The following is a 16,076-nucleotide window of genomic DNA, read 5'->3' as shown; positions in this document are numbered from 1 at the left end:
TCCTTGCTTGGCCCATGTGGAGTATTTTAGGAGTTTGATTTTGAGATCTTTGTTTAATACTGGCCTAACACCATGTTGGTAAACTGTCTTCATAGATGATCTGTCATGGTATCATGTGACTTCTTCTACTGCACACTGTAGTGGGAAGCGCCCTCAACAGAAAACAAGTATTTTAGCCTTCCCTGTGCTTGGTGTCCGGCTTCGGAATTCAACTCTTGTTGAAATCACCCGTGATGCCTTCTGCCCTTATTTTCACACTAGATTAAAAAGGAGACACTGACATAAATACACTAACAGAAAACAAGCCATTGTTTAATGTATTTTTTTTTTTTTTTGCTTATTTCCGTACTTGCTTCCAAGTGAACAGTTACTGGAAAAGTTTCCAGGGCTACCCTATCTAGAGTTTGCATTCTGACCACAGTCAGAATGAATGATGGACTCAATATTAAAACAGGAAAGGCTCTTAAGTAATGGGAAGAGCAGAAAATACCTCAAAGCTTCGAGGCAGGGGTGGGGGTGGGGGTGGGGGTGTTATGTAAGAACGGGCTTGACAGGGTATGCGTTTGTTAGAGACGAGTGGCAGGAAGCCCACCATCACCCAGTCGCCCTCGGCCATGATGCACACTGAGTTACAAAGCTGATACTGAGGCTTAGGATCCCGTTCTGACCCCGGGCCTCTGCCTTCCATCCCGTGCAATTTTTCCCTGTGAAGTTCTGATTTTTAAAAGCCTGTTGTCGATGGCTCAAAAGTACTTGCCCTTGTAACGTTGCACTTAAGGATAATGGGGCCCCAGCCTCCGAGGTCCTCTGGCTGAGAGCATTAGAGCCCATTTCAGCTGTCAGAGCACCATAGAGGAGCACTTCTCAGTGCCAGCCTGGCAGGACAACACATTCTCCATTCTCTGGAACACCTTCCGCTCCATCAGGTATGCTTTTGGTAAAAAGAAAACTGCTAAGCTGAAACCATTAAGGAATAATGCTCCGTCGATCTGCCTGCGTGCACATGCACCGGCTCCCCGCTGCCAGCCACTCACCCTATGAGATATTTCAGATCTTTTCTCAAAAATGGTGGGGAAGATTGGGGCATGGGCACAAGAATTCCTGATAATAAGGAGTGGGGAGGTGTGGGGCCACCAGTATTACTGAAACAGTGAGATAAACTGGGTAATAGTGGGTAGTGAAGACAAATATGAACCCCACAGTTCAGACTCAGGCAGGACTCCCAGGCCTTACCTCATAGCACAAAGAATGGGGTTTGTATACTTTTGTTTGGTTTCAGTTCATTGTTTGGTTGCTTGGGTTTTTGTTCTGTTTAGTTACGAATTTAAGGAGTCATTTGTAGGTGGTGACCTAGAAGATATTAGGATTAATCTTATATTCGGGATGAAACAATAGATTCTATTCTCATTTCTGGGAAAATAAAGGATTGACTGACTACTGGCTCTCTCTCAGCTAGCCTTAGTCGTTAGTCGTTATTTAGTACTTAGCACTTAGTTCTAGAATGTCTTCCCCGCACAGGAATCTGTGGATAACATAGAGGAGGGAAAGGAAGCACATCACAGATTAAAGGGAAGTAACATATTGTTACCAGTTCATTTTGCGCTTGCTCTTTAGAAGGCTGAAAACCATGGCAGGTCTGTTTTGAAGGATTCATAGCTAAATAATCAGCCATCTTTAATTGGGTCTCCTAGCTGGCAATATGTCATCAGGACAGGTATAGGCAAGTCTTTAAGTAGATAGATTTTTAATTGGCCAGTACTGGGCGGCCTGGTGGAGTATATTTATTTGAACTGTAACCTGTTAGGAAGGCTGCTTCATCTCGCATAGACTTCGGTTGAGGGACTTACGTTGTGAATTATATACTGGGATGATTAGGTGGAAAGCCTGTGGGACAATAAGGCAGGTATGTTTTGACAGATATTTCTTTGACTGTTAACAATATCTGCATTTTTTTAAATGCTCTACATACACCAAAACACATTTACATATACATTTCCATAAAACAAACTATGAATAAGAAAAAGAGAATCAACTGGAGCATCAAAATCTAAAAATGTTTTAGTCGGGTACGCTACAGCGTGGTTCTCAGCCTTCCGAATGCCGCAACCCTTTAATACAGTTCCTCATGGTATGAAGACCCTAGCCATAAAGCCATAAAACTATTTTGTTATTACTTCATAACTGTAATTGTGCTACTCTTACGAATCATAATGAAATATGTGATATGTGACCCCACAGGGATCACGACCCATAGGTGGAGAACTATGCTGTAGAGGAACAGAAACAAGGAAATAATATATGTGCATATACATATATGCATATATGTACATATATATTCATTCATTTATAACATATAATTCATTAGCAAACCTAATGAACATTACATATTGCATGTCGTATGTTGCATGTTACATGTTATGTATTATATATTACTGCACATGAGATGCCAAGAGCACGGCTTTCAGTCATTGAGGCTGGCAGCCTCCATAGAGTAGTCCTAGAATCTGTATCTACCTGGGGGGAGGTGGGCCTAGTTAGTCCACAAGGCAAGGTACCTCAGTAGTCACAGTCTGGCACTGGAAATCTGGGGCATTTCTGAGGAGTCCATGTTCCCGACTCCACCACAAAAGCTCGGAAATGCTGACTCTGCCGCAGGTGGTGGAATCCCAGCAGCTGGGGTAAATTAGCTAAGGGGCGAGAGGGAGGGCAAACCAGTAAAGGGCGAGGTAAACTTCTTTCTGAAACATTGGTTTTTGATCCGGGCTTCAACCTGAAGGTGTCTCCCACAAATGGGACAGATCAAATCAGGACAATTCTTCAGGTGAGGCTCCCTATTCAGGTGATTCTAATTTGTGGCAATCTGTCACTGATACCAATCGTAACAGGATATAGCCGGTGTCTCCAGTTTGTATATGGAAGACTGAGATGATGAAATTGAGGCATTGGGGGTTTGGAGTGACTTGTTTGGGGGTCATTCAGCCAACATTTGCTTGTGGAGTTTCATTTGCTCATATGACCTGAAGATCAGTTATCAATTAATTTGTTATCAATTAGTGGTTTTTCCATTACTATGATAAAATACACGACAATCAACTTAATAGGATATAAGTTTTATTATGATTTACACTTTCAATCCCTGATTGTTTGGTTCTATTGTTTGGGTCTGTTGTGGTAATAGCATGTGAATGAAAAGGCTGGTTTACAGTAGCCATTGTAGGAAGGGGGACGGACTTCAGTTCCAATCTCTTTGAACATACGGTGCCTTCCAAAGACCTACCTTCCTTCCATCAATGGCACCTTCCAAAGTCCCCACCACCTGCCAATAAGAAGGCTACCCCTTCAGCATACGAGCCTTTGGGGACCGTTTCAGATTAAAGCCATGGCACTAATAGGAACTATTCTTGCCCCTGTGCCGAGTCATTCTTCTTTGTCCCGACTTGGGAGTCACTGTTTGGCAGTCCTGTGCATCTGTAACGGGTGTCACTTTCCTGTTACCCTCTGCAGAGCAGAGGGATGTCTTAATGATCGTTTATCAGAAACGTTACTCCCTTCACACTCTGGTACCCGCCTTGGCTGTCCTCCTCTCTCGCTTGGAGGACTCATCAAGAGTGATGATCACCGCCCTACTCCCCCACACCCTTTCACAGGTCTGGTAACCAGGGAGACCCTCTTCCCTCAGACACAGTGAGAGAAATGTAGACATTACCTTCTCTATTGTCTCAGGGCTCTCTGGTGTTCAGCAGCTTGGAGACTCCAGCTCCGTGCAGCACAGCTTTCTCGGTGTGACCTCCTCTGCTACACTCGACTTCTAGTCCCCATCCCACCCCTCCAACTCTCCACCATCTCTGCCTTTAATTAGCCTACTTGCTGGTAAATCGAACAACCTCCTTTCAGCCTGTCCCCTATTTCATTGTTCTATGCTGTTGAATACCAGTGTGCCTATGTCTGTTCTATTTTGAACATAACTAGTTTCCCTGGGTGCAAGTAATTTATATTCCTTATTTAAAATTGAGGAACTAGAATCAATCATTTTTTAACTCCCAGAGGTAAGTGATTCAGAGGAAACCATTGTGGTTATAGCATTTGAAGGACCTGTCAGTGTATATGAGGGTTTGAACATCCACAGATACCTGCACATCCCTTAACATAGGTACTGTTTCCCGAGTTCAGATACACCCTTCTGTAACATGGCTTTAATCAGACGCTTGGTGTTCCATTGTATGGGTGCTCTGTCTTCTACTTAAGTGACTTCTGAATGTTCATGCCATTTTTGATACATTATTGCGATAAATAATGATGTGGTTCATACTCTTATATGGGAATTTCCGTCCATCCTTTTGATAATTGCCATAAGACACGTGGCATTATACATGCAATCAGTAAGTCAGGAGTTGCTTATACTTTTTGTGCTCCAGATACACATTAATACATCAATTGCTGGAAAGACTGTGGCAATGCATTCATATTTTAGAAATGTAGTAAAGGCTCGGGCTAAGATCACAGGCTCTGGAGTCCTGCCCGTCCCTCTGAACCCTAAGTCATGATCACAGGCTCTGGAGTCCTGCCCAGCCCTCTGAGCCCTAAGTCTCGAGTCCTTCACCTTTTACTTCATTATTGGTTTTGGACAGGTTCTACATTGATGATTTTATCTATACAAAATCTCTGGTGCTTTTTAGCCACCTTGATTCCAGGGTCAATTTGAACTCCCTATTATTTCTGTCAGATTCCCCAGGTTCCCTACAACCACCTTTACTCAAGCCAGATATTCATATTTTCATCTTTATGGATGGGAGAGCTCATATACCCTGTGTGTGTGTGTGTATGTGTGTGTATTGGTGTGTGTGTGTGTCTGTATGTCTGTGTGTGTGTATTGGTGTGTGTGTGTGTCTGTATGTCTGTGTGTGTGTATTGGTGTGTGTGTGTGTCTGTATGTCTGTGTGTGTGTATTGGTGTGTGTGAGTGTCTGTATGTCTGTGTGTGTGTATGTGTGTGTATTAGTGTGTGTGTGTATGTGTGTGTGGTGTGTATGTGTGTGTGTCTGTGTGTATATTGGTGTGTTGTGTATTGGTGTGTGTGTGTGTATTGGTGTGTGTGTGTCTGTATGTCTGTGTATGTATGTGTGTGTGTATTGGTGTGTGTGTCTGTGTGTGTGTATTGGTGTGTGTGTCTGTGTGTGTGTATTGGTGTGTGTGTGTATGTGTGTGTGTGTCTGTGTGTGTGGTGTGTGTCTGTGTGTGTGTATTGGTGTGTGTGTGTCTGTGTGTGTGTGTGTCTGTGTGTGTGGTGTGTGTCTGTGTGTGTGTCTGTATGTCTGTGTGTGTATGTGTGTGTGTATTGGTGTGTGTGTCTGTGTGTGTGTATTGGTGTGTGTGTGTATGTGTGTGTGTGTCTGTGTGTGTGGTGTGTGTCTGTGTGTGTGTATTGGTGTGTGTGTCTGTGTGTGTGTCTGTGTGTGTGGTGTGTGTCTGTGTGTGTGTCTGTGTGTATTGGGGTGTGTGTGTGTCTGTATGTGTATATTGGTGTGTATGTATGTGTGTGTATTGGTGTGTGTGTATGTGTGTGTGTGTGGTGTGTGTGTATGTGTGTGGTATGTGTGTGTGTTTGTGTGTGTGTATGTGTGTGGTGTGTGTGTGTTTGTGTGTGTGTATGTGTGTGTATTGGTGTGTGTCTGTATGTCTGCGTGTGTGTCTGTGTGTCTGTGTGTGTGGTGTGTATGTGTGTGTGTCTGTGTGTGTGTCTGTGTGTGTGTGGTGTGTGTATGTGTGTGTGTGTTGTATGTATGTGTGTGTGTGTCACTTTAAAATGATGGGTAAATGAATGTACTCATCTGGCAAGCAGCCTACATAAAGTTTATTTTTTCTCACCCCAGACCCCAGAGCTCTCCAGCCTCACTGAATGCTCCTATTCCATTTCCCTCCGTGATGTAAAGCTTCTCTCAGATACATGGGATTTATGGGAGAGGTTAGATCAGAGCTTCAGTTGCCTCAGAACTGGGGGAGACAAGCACATCTACTGTTCTGTACTGGCTCAGACTACCATGCTCTGTTCGGTGCTGTGTGACCCTTCCTTGACAAAACAAAGGGGGCCCAGCCATTCTGGGGGAGTTGGAGCTCCTAGCCCAGAGGTTATACACATGAAGCTTCATCATCCTGACTGCCTCTTCTTCCTGCTTGCTGGCATTGTGTTAATTCTGATGTTATCCTTAGGGAGAGGAAGAAAGCCATTCTGTTCTTTCAAGAGATAACTTTGATGGATGTGTTTGTTATTGTCTGGCCTGCTTTGAACCAGGCTCTTCCATTCAGGGCGGTTTATCTTTCCAAGCCTTATCTGATAAGGGCAGATGCTAACAGGGCCTACCTTGTTGGATTATTTGAAAAGTATATAAAATAGCTCAGGGGAAGGTGCTGCAGAGGGGACCGACACACAGTGCGCAGCCAATAAATGTTATCTGCATTGCCATCATGGAAGAGTTGTTTTTAAAGGGTCTAAAGCTATTCTCGATTTCTCTATAGTCTTTTTTGGAGCTTTCTCAAAAACTGCAGTCTGAACATCGTCTGTTTGAACACATATCTTATCTTTATTACTGTCTCTAGTAGTCGGAGTTCTTCAAGGACAATGACTAGTTCATTTTTCTATTCTCAATACTCTGCAGTTCACATGGGAGACATTAATAAATATCTGGGAAGGGTACACTGGATGAATGATTTTTTATGCTCACATTTTTGTTTTAGTGTGTTTTGCATCTGGAATTCTTTTTTAATTTAAGAAAATTTAAAGATTACAATCTAATTATACTGTTTCCCTTCGCCCCTCCAAACCCTCTTGTGTATGCCCACTGTATGAACTAAAGGTTTGGGCAACAGATGTATTAAACTGACAACATGATACTCCAATGTATGGTTAAGTGGAAGGTTTTATTGTAGACTGGAGGGAGAGCACAGCCAGAGGCAGAGTCCAGAACCAGGAGAGAAAGGAGTGAACTGAACAAGGCCAGCAAACTGAAGTGGGCCAGGAGAAGAAGAGAGAGAAGAGGGAAAGGACCAAGAGAGGGACAAAACAGAACCGCACGGCAGATACGGCAGGGCTATGAAGATAATGAGAATCCGGGCATAGAGAGGCCCATGAGCTGGAGACGTTTAGTGTAAGGGCAGGATGAGAAGAGCCATGGTGCCAGCATGGGCTCTGAAATGCCTAACAGGTACTTGTGATACTCAGGGAGCCTGGAGGCCAGCACTTACTTTGCTATGCTGTTAGGCACCACAGATAATCATTTGTCCCTTCTGCCATTGGGAAACTGGCTTTGTAAGTTCCCAAGGAAAGCTAGCATTGATCTAACTGCCAGAATCTGCACTCACCCTTCAAATTCATGGCTTCTTTTTCTTTAATTTTTAGTGGTGGTGGTGGTGGTGGTGGTGGTGGTGGTGGTGGTGGTGGTGGTGGTTGTGGTGGTGGTGGTGGTGTGTGTGTGTGTGTGTGTGTGTGTGTGTGTGTGTGTGTGTCTTCCTAAACACTGAATACACCCTGCTCAGTCTGTATAATGGGGCTCATATACATGTTTCCATGGCTGATGATCTCTTAAAGGTTTTCAACTGGTGCTCTTCCCTCTTCACTTTCAGCATTCCTCAGCAGTCTATAGTTCTTTGTCTAGGGTTGAGGCCCCCCTCAGTTTAACCCCCTTCCATATCAACATATCTACTGATATCATCTTTGTTCAATTCATGCTTAGGCTTGGATTCTTAAAAACCTATCCTGTGTTCTATATTAAACGAAAGAGAAAAGTCAGAGGGTGCAACATCATATGATTAAAAGGTAAAAGAACTGAAGAATAAGATGGCTAGAAAATCCCAAACAATATACAGATGACCTATTAAGATTAATAATTTTAATAAATATTGAAACAGACATATTTATGGATACATGTCATATATAGGACCTCAAACTTGAAACCAGTCTGGACTATGTAGTAAGAACCTGCCTCAAAAACAATTACGAAATCCAAATGTATCTGTACAGAACATAAACAGATTTTTTTCCCCACACCATTATTACTCCCTACAGCAGCTGTTCACATAGCATTTCATCATACTGAGTTTGGTAATCTCAGAGATGAGATTGTACATACAAGAAGATGTGAACACATTGTAGGCAGATATGGTGTCATTTTAGGTAAGGGATTTGAATATTCATACATTTTTATTTCCCTGAAGATCCTAGAAATAATCTCCCATAGATACCAAAGAAAACCATAGAGCATTAGAAAGTAAAATAACAGAGCCATTCATAATAACATGAACAGCACCAGGGGTACTGTGGTTATTTCTTACCCCAATAAGCACATATAAAAACACACAACCAGTTAGTATATTTATAACCTATATGCCTAGGCAGATAGTATATTTATAACATATATGCCTGGGCAGATAGTATATTTATAACGTATATGCCTGGGCAGATAGTATATTTATAACGTATATGCCTGGGCAGATAGTATATTTATAACGTATATGCCTGGGCAGACAGTATATTTATAACCTATATCCCTGGGCAGACAGTATATTTATAACCTATATGCCTGGGCAGACAGTATATTTATAACCTATATGCCTGGGCAGACAGTATATTTATAGCCTATATGCCTGGGCAGACAGTATATTTATAACCTATATGCCTGGGCAGACAGTATATTTATAACGTATATGCCTGGGCAGACAGTATATTTATAACGTATATGCCTGGGCAGATATTATATTTATAACCTATATGCCTGGGCAGACAGTATATTTATAACCTATATGCCTGGGCAGACAGTATATTTATAACGTATATGCCTGGGCAGACAGTATATTTATAACGTATATGCCTGGGCAGATAGTATATTTATAACGTATATGCCTGGGCAGATAGTATATTTATAACGTATATGCCTGGGCAGATAGTATATTTATAACGTATATGCCTGGGCAGATAGTATATTTATAACGTATATGCCTGGGCAGATAGTATATTTATAACCTATATGCCTGGGCAGATAGTATATTTATAACCTATATGCCTGGGCAGATAGTATATTTATAACCTATATGCCTGGGCAGATAGTATATTTATAACCTATATGCCTGGGCAGATAGTATATTTATAACCTATATGCCTGGGCAGATCTATCACTATACTTGTTTATTTCCCAGCTATGAGACTCCTTGCTACTTGCAGTTTCTCTGAGCCATGTGGTTCTTCTCCATCTTCCTTCCACCTCCTCTTCTTCTGTCTCTCCCTCTCCTCCCCCTCTCTGAGACCAACCTTCCCACCTTTCCCTTCCACTGCCCAATCATCGGCTCTGGCCTTTATCTGACCAGTCAGAATGGGGAGAAGGATTGGAGAGATCACCTGAGCATGTGATCTACTCTTGGGGGCAGCCCCTCTTGAGGAAGCAGAATTGACATGGAAATACAGACAGCACCAGGGCAAACCTACATTTCCCCCTTTCTGTCCAGTTAAAAGGCTCTTCCCTCTCAGATATAAGTTGAACACAATCCTCACAATTGTGTAAATGGTAAAAATACAATGTACACTTAACACTCAGTCTTTCATTCACGGATTCTAAGAGTTCCTAGTCGGGTAGCTGGAAGCTCGTAGCTACTGGGAAGTGGAGTAGCTCAAACTCACTGCTACAGGGGGTGAATGTAACAAATTATATGTAAGACTTGTACATATGAAACTTTGCTGAAATAAATTTGAAAAGCTCTAAGAAAACTGAAGTGGAAACATAGTTTGGCAGGAAAGAGCACCTGATAGTCTTGTAGAAGACTGGGCTTTGGTTTTTAGCTCTCACATCAGAAGGTGGCTCATAACTGCCTGTAAATACAGCTCATGGGGATCACACACCCTCTCTTGGCCTCTGCGGGTACCTGCACTCACATGCACATATGCACACAGACAGACAGCCTGACACAGACACACAGTAGTAGAAACACAAACATGATTAAAAAATAACAATTTGTTTTAAAGGTTTCAACTCTATCAAGACAATTTTTCTCCAAGTTGGCTGATAATTTAGTACAATACCTCCTCCCTCCCCCCCGCCGAAAATATGAGCAGTGTGCTCAGCACATGTATAATTAATTCTGAAACTTTATACAAATGTTAGATATTGAAGAAATATAAAGTTAAGTGTTTACACTGCCCAATAAAATATACCATATTTAAGGCAGAAAGGTGAAAGGTTAAAAGAGTTCTCTAGATCACTAGAATAAGATTGGAGAGTCCAGATGCAGATCTGAACAAGCCCAAACACTTGGTTAATGAAAATGATGGAACGGCAGACCATGAGGGAGAGATTTTTTTCCCCTTTAAAATGGTGTTGTCCCGTCTTAAGTTACACCTCCTGAGTCCACACAGAAGTTGGACGATAAGTTTAGCTGTGAAAGTCAAAGCAGCAAAGAGCCTGTGAAGGAAATAAGAGATCCTGTCCATGAGCGGTAAGCGGGATAAAACTTCTCAGATAAGGCACTGAAGCCATAAATTAAAATCTCCTATATTGTGCAATGTCGTATGATAGACCTCAAAGTCAAAAGCAAGCAAGAGAGTGGAAGAACAAGAGACAGAATGAGGAAGACTTTTATCTATGTATCTGGCAGAGAAGCCACCATCCCTCGTGAAGAACAAGCTTTTCCAATTTGATTTTTAAAAGTTAGACAACCCAGTAGGACAAACACCCCCGAAGAGGTATTTTATGAAAGAGAAGATGGTGTAAGAGAGCCACACAACTCCGCTGCCCATCAGGAGGGAAACCGAGTGACTCGTGGTCCACATGGGAATGCTTTTGAAAGTGGAAAGGCATTGATAATTATGCCAGAAAAACAGACTTAAGCCGAGGTAAACAATTCTCCTGGTTATCAGAGATGGTCTCAGTATTTTCACCATCAGGTACTACCACACAATCCCAGAGGTTAAAACCAGAGCAAAACAAAGCAAGTAAAACCCAGACAGTACCAAGTGGTGATGGTCTAGAGCAGCTGAACGCTCATGCAATTGTAAACTGTTTTGTTTGGTTTTTTTGGGGTGGGGGGAGACCTTCTGGTGGGAGACATCCACTGAGACTGACTCGCTTGGAATCCAGTGATTCTCTTAGAGTCCCAGACACAGAGGAGCTCACTCACATGTGTGGGGAGTATGCACAGGGGTATTCCTAAGGACATTGTTTGTGGTTTTGCTGGAAACAAGTCAGTGCTCCACAAGACTGGCATGAATTAGCAATGTGACATTCAGACAGGGGGACACGATGCCACTGTGTAGCACAGCCAAAATGAATAATGCTCAAAATTATAATGTTATGGAAAAGAAGTCAGCCACACAAGAGTATACATTTAGTGACTCACTTCATATTAGGTTTAAAGGAATCATCCTAGTTTTTGCTGGCTGGAATCAGGTGAGAGGAAAGGACTCCTATCTCTTAATTACAGTGCGCTTTGTAAAAGCCTGGCAGATCCTACTCTAACATTCTTAACTCTTAATTTAATGACCGGTAGCTCTCAACTCTTAATGAATATTCAAGATATCTTTCCATCATTACTATCTTATTGTCCCGGCTCTAGTGATAGGGAAACGAGTTGGCCTTTCTCAATGAAAGCAAAGGTCACTCAAGTATGAGACTTGTCCTCTGATGTGTCATTGTAGTAGATGACAGACATCTGTTAGAGCTCGGAGATCTTCTGAATCCCCTTGTCTATGCTTTTTTCTCAATTTCAGGTTGTAAGTTTTTGTTATGGGATTTTACAACATTCATAGCAACTTAGCAAAATTAAGAATATGCAATTTTGGACTGGAGGGCCTTTGGGCTCAACACTTAAGGGCACCGTTATCTCAGAGATTCCAAGTTCAGTTCCCAACACCCACGTCAGGTGCCTCACGACTGCCTGTAACTCCAGCTCCAGGGTGTGACACCCTGGCCTCCATGAACACCCACATTCACACGCACAGTCCCACACTCCCACACAGAGTCATGCACATAATTTAAAGTAATAAATTAGTAGTATCTAGTAAATAACAGTAGTACATAATAAATAAGTAGTATCTAAAGTTAACATGCATACGACACATTTCCTTATAGGTTCAAACATCTTACCAATGGGGGTGCCCAGTCAAAGATAAGCACTGACTATTGGCTTAATTAAAATGCCTTAATTACCCTGAATGCACTACAGAATACTTTTCTGGTGCCGTAACTGTGACCCACTTCCCTGTGGCTGCCGGGATTGGGGATAGTCAGGTTGGTTGACTGGTTTGTCTGATTTGTGCTGGGTTTGAATTTGTTTTTCTCTTGTGTTGTTCATTGTGACATAAGAAAAAGAGGGAGAGTTGGTGTTTTTATTCAAAGATTGGGTTGTAATGGAAGCCAGGCAGTCTGCTATAGACAGCTAAGGTGAGAAGACGGTGAGCTCAAGGCTAGACTGGGTGACAATATCAGATCCTGCCTCCAAAAAAGTGATAGCTTACAGTACATAGAAATAATTTCTCAATGAGTGGTTCATATTTGATGATAATAAACTTCTTTTCTTCTGTCCTAGGCTGACCAGATATCTGGCTTTCATATAAGATCTGTTCTCTGTGTCCCTATTTGGAACAGCAACCACCAAATAATAGGTAAGACGTGACCCACATGACTCTGACTTCTTTGTGAAGCAACCAGCACCTATCTATAAACCAGGTCCATATATGTATGTATGTATGTATGTATGTATGTATGTATGTATGTATGTATATATTATATATATATATATATATTCCCCAGTGTGTGTGTGTGTGTATGTATGTGTGTGTGTATGTGTGTGTGTGTGGTGTATGTGTGTGTGTGGTGTGTATGTGTGTGTGGTGTGTATGTGTGTTTGTGTGTGTGTGGTGTGTATGTGTGTGTGTTTGTGTGTGTGGTGTGTATGTGTGTGTGTGGTGTGTATGTGTGTGTGTTTGTGTGTGTGTGTTTGTGTGTATGTGTGTGGTGTGTATGTGTGTGTATGTGTGTGTGTGGTGTGTATGTGTGTGTGGTGTGTATGTGTGTGTGTTTGTGTGTGTATGTGTGTGTGCATGCATGTGTGTGTATGTGTGTGTATGTGTGTGTATGTGTGTGTATGTATGTGTGTGTGCATGCATGTGTGTGTATGTGTGTGTATGTGTGTGTGTTTATGTGTTTGTGTGTGTGTTTGTGTGTTTGTGTGTGTGCATGTGTGTGTGGTGTGTGTGTGTGTATGTGTGTGTGGTGTGTATGTGTGTGCGTCTGTGTGTATGTATGTGTGTATGTGTACGTGTGTGTATGTGTGAGTGTGTGTGTATGTGTGTATATGTGTGTATATGTGAGTGTGTGTGTATGTGTGTATATGTCTGTGTGTGGTGTGTATGTGTGTGTGTGTTTGTGTATGTGTGTGTGGTGTGTATGTATGTGGTGTGTATGTGTGGTGTGTGTGTGTGTGTGTGTGTGTACACCTCTGGCCTGCAGCTCATAACGCTCTTCCTTCCTCTGCCTCCCAAATATTAGGAGTTACAGGCATCTATCACCAGACCCAGTCCAAGCTACACATCCATACTGCTGTGCAATTCCATAGCGAATGAATTCTAGACACTAATGAGTGGGCATTAGTTAGAACAGGGACAAATATCGATGAGGTTCAAAGCACTTGTAAATTCTGAAGGTGGAAGAGTCCCAGGACCTATCAGCTGAACTTTGCTGTATTACATTGATAAAGAATAGAGATGGGAATGGGAGAAAAAGAAGGAGGAAAGGATGGAGGAAGGGAGGGAGGGAGAGAAAGAGGAGGGACAGAGGCAGAGAGGTTGAAACAGTCAGGTTACAGTTATTAAATGGATCAGGATTGAACTTGAGGCATCCCCCTTCCCTGTGGTGTCTATCCATGCCTGAGCTTGTTTACACACCATGCGGGTGCAAAGACACTGGGCACACCTGAACATGCATCTTGCTGGTATGACTCTGAACAGACACTTTCCCCACCATAAGGAAACCACAGGCAAAAGCAGCTTCCCACACTTTCCACCATACCTGCCATTTCCCATTACCTCATAAAATAGGGGAGCCTACCCCCCCCGAAAAGGCCAAAACCAAAACCCAACCCAACAAGACAAAAAAAATCAGACAGGAAAAGAGCAATCAGTACAGAATCTCGGGCAAAGAAAGAGTTTATGGTTAAGCTTAATCATGAAGGAGAGAGATTTGCTTAAAACCACAATGAAAATGTAGGGTTTAGACATAAGGTGATGGGTATATTTGGTATGGAATACATATTCTTGCTTCTCTCGATCTAACCAATGACTTAGAACCTTGTGAGAGTCATCGAGAGCTGTTTTTGTTTGTTTCATTTTGTTTTGTTTTCTTGTTTTTGAGCCTTTTGTGTCCCAGGCTCGGACAAACTGAGCTTGATGACCAAAGATGACCTTGAGCTATTGGTCTTCTTGGCTCTGTGACCTGAATGATGAAATTGCAGCTGTGCTCCACCACACTCAATGCATGCCGTACTTCTTGCTCACTAAGCAAATGCTGTACCAACCGAGTTTACCGACAGCCCAAGCCCTCCATTTCTAAAGGAATTTTCCCTCATTGGACTGCTTGACTTGCACAAATATATTAATATGTCATTAGGCATAAAGGATATTCTAGGCTCATAGGACCTGAGCCTGAGTACAAATTGGAATTTACTTATATTATATGTAAAGTTGTGTGTGTCTGTGTGTGTGTATGTACATATGTGTATGTATGTGTGAGATAAATGTCCATAGGAAACATGTATTGCTCAAATGGTAATCTCATATACAATCCTTCATTTTAAGGCTAATGATAAACATCTCCTGTTACTTTGAAGTTAGTGCTGTAGTTTTCCCGTTATGCTAAAGACTTTTTCATATTTCTATATGCTGTTGAGGAAACAATGAGTTGGCTCACCAGTGGGAAGTTAGGTACATTTTAAAAGGTACAGACTCACTTTAGAATCATAGCTATTGTTTCCCTTTGTTCCTGCTAAATGGGGCCACAGACTAGCAGTTTTCAGGATAGAACTGTCTTAGTTAGGTTGATGTGTTTTGGAAGTCATGTGTCAACACGTCTGGTATAACGCTGGGGAATGTATTTGAGAAGGGCAAGCCTGCTTACTGAGTCTGTTAGAGCTGTGTGAGCCATCGGTACAGATAACAGAACTAACTCTGCTTTGACCCGCGTGTGTCCCATAAAATCATGCTGGATGTCTTAAGTGTGCATAATGAAACTCTAAAACCTATTTCACATCTTCATAATCCTCTGGGATAGTTTACATTTTAATTCTTTTCGTATCGACGAAGATTTTCATCACTAAAACAGTTCATTTCCTCTCAGACACACAGCTGACACTAGAACTGGAATTTGAACTAAGGTTATCTAAACCCAGAGCCAGTTCTTAGTCACCATGCCACACTGACCTTTCCAAACACCAAAGAGGATGTGTATTATATACACATGATACATACATACATATATGCATATAATATATACATATAATATATACATATAATATATATGTACATGTATATCTCCAGTCATCATATATAAAACTGTCTATGCGTGTTAAGTCACCCACAGAGTCAGCTCTGGCACTCTCTGTCACAGGGACAAGACGTCCAGTACTAACAGTGACCACTGTCCCCACCTTCCCTCAACAGGGGTCGCTCAAGTGCTGAACAGACTCGATGGGAAACCTTTTGATGATGCTGACCAAAGGCTTTTTGAGGTGAGCAAATACATTTTTCAAAGCCAAGGGCCAGGACTGAATCACTGACAGTGTCTTTGCCCACGTGTGTTGGCATAAACATGAAACATTTGAACGAAGTTAAATGGTGTACCAGACTTAGAGGAAAATTTAAAGACTATAAATGCACAGGCAAGACTTGATTGTGTTTTCGCCAGTTGGATTAGTTTGTAACCTTTAATCATTTTACCTTAGTACTATTGCAGAATTCTATCCTATACCCCCATTTCAGCCCAGTGTTAATCATTCTTGTGTTCACACGCGATCAGTCATGAAACCCTTAGCCAGCCCTTCCAGGTC

General features: G+C 42.1%; 1 protein-coding gene across 3 annotated transcripts in view; it reads left to right on the top strand.

Moving 5' to 3' along the window:
- Pde11a (phosphodiesterase 11A) overlaps window positions 1-16,076 on the top strand; it is a 383,576-nt gene that overhangs the window by 216,613 nt on the left and 150,887 nt on the right. For all 3 annotated transcript variants that reach the window (NM_001127480.2, NM_080893.2, NM_001127481.3), the window contains 2 exons: window positions 12,564-12,639; window positions 15,691-15,758. In NM_001127480.2, the coding sequence (NP_001120952.1) occupies window positions 12,564-12,639; window positions 15,691-15,758 (144 nt within the window). The remainder of the gene's footprint in view (window positions 1-12,563; window positions 12,640-15,690; window positions 15,759-16,076) is intronic.

The sequence above is a fragment of the Rattus norvegicus genome, chromosome 3 (genome assembly GCF_036323735.1).
Source record: "Rattus norvegicus strain BN/NHsdMcwi chromosome 3, GRCr8, whole genome shotgun sequence".
NCBI classification, from domain to species: Eukaryota; Metazoa; Chordata; class Mammalia; order Rodentia; family Muridae; genus Rattus; species Rattus norvegicus.
The sequence above is the reverse complement of the archived record's forward strand: the minus strand, read 5'-3'. Positions and strand labels throughout refer to the sequence as shown.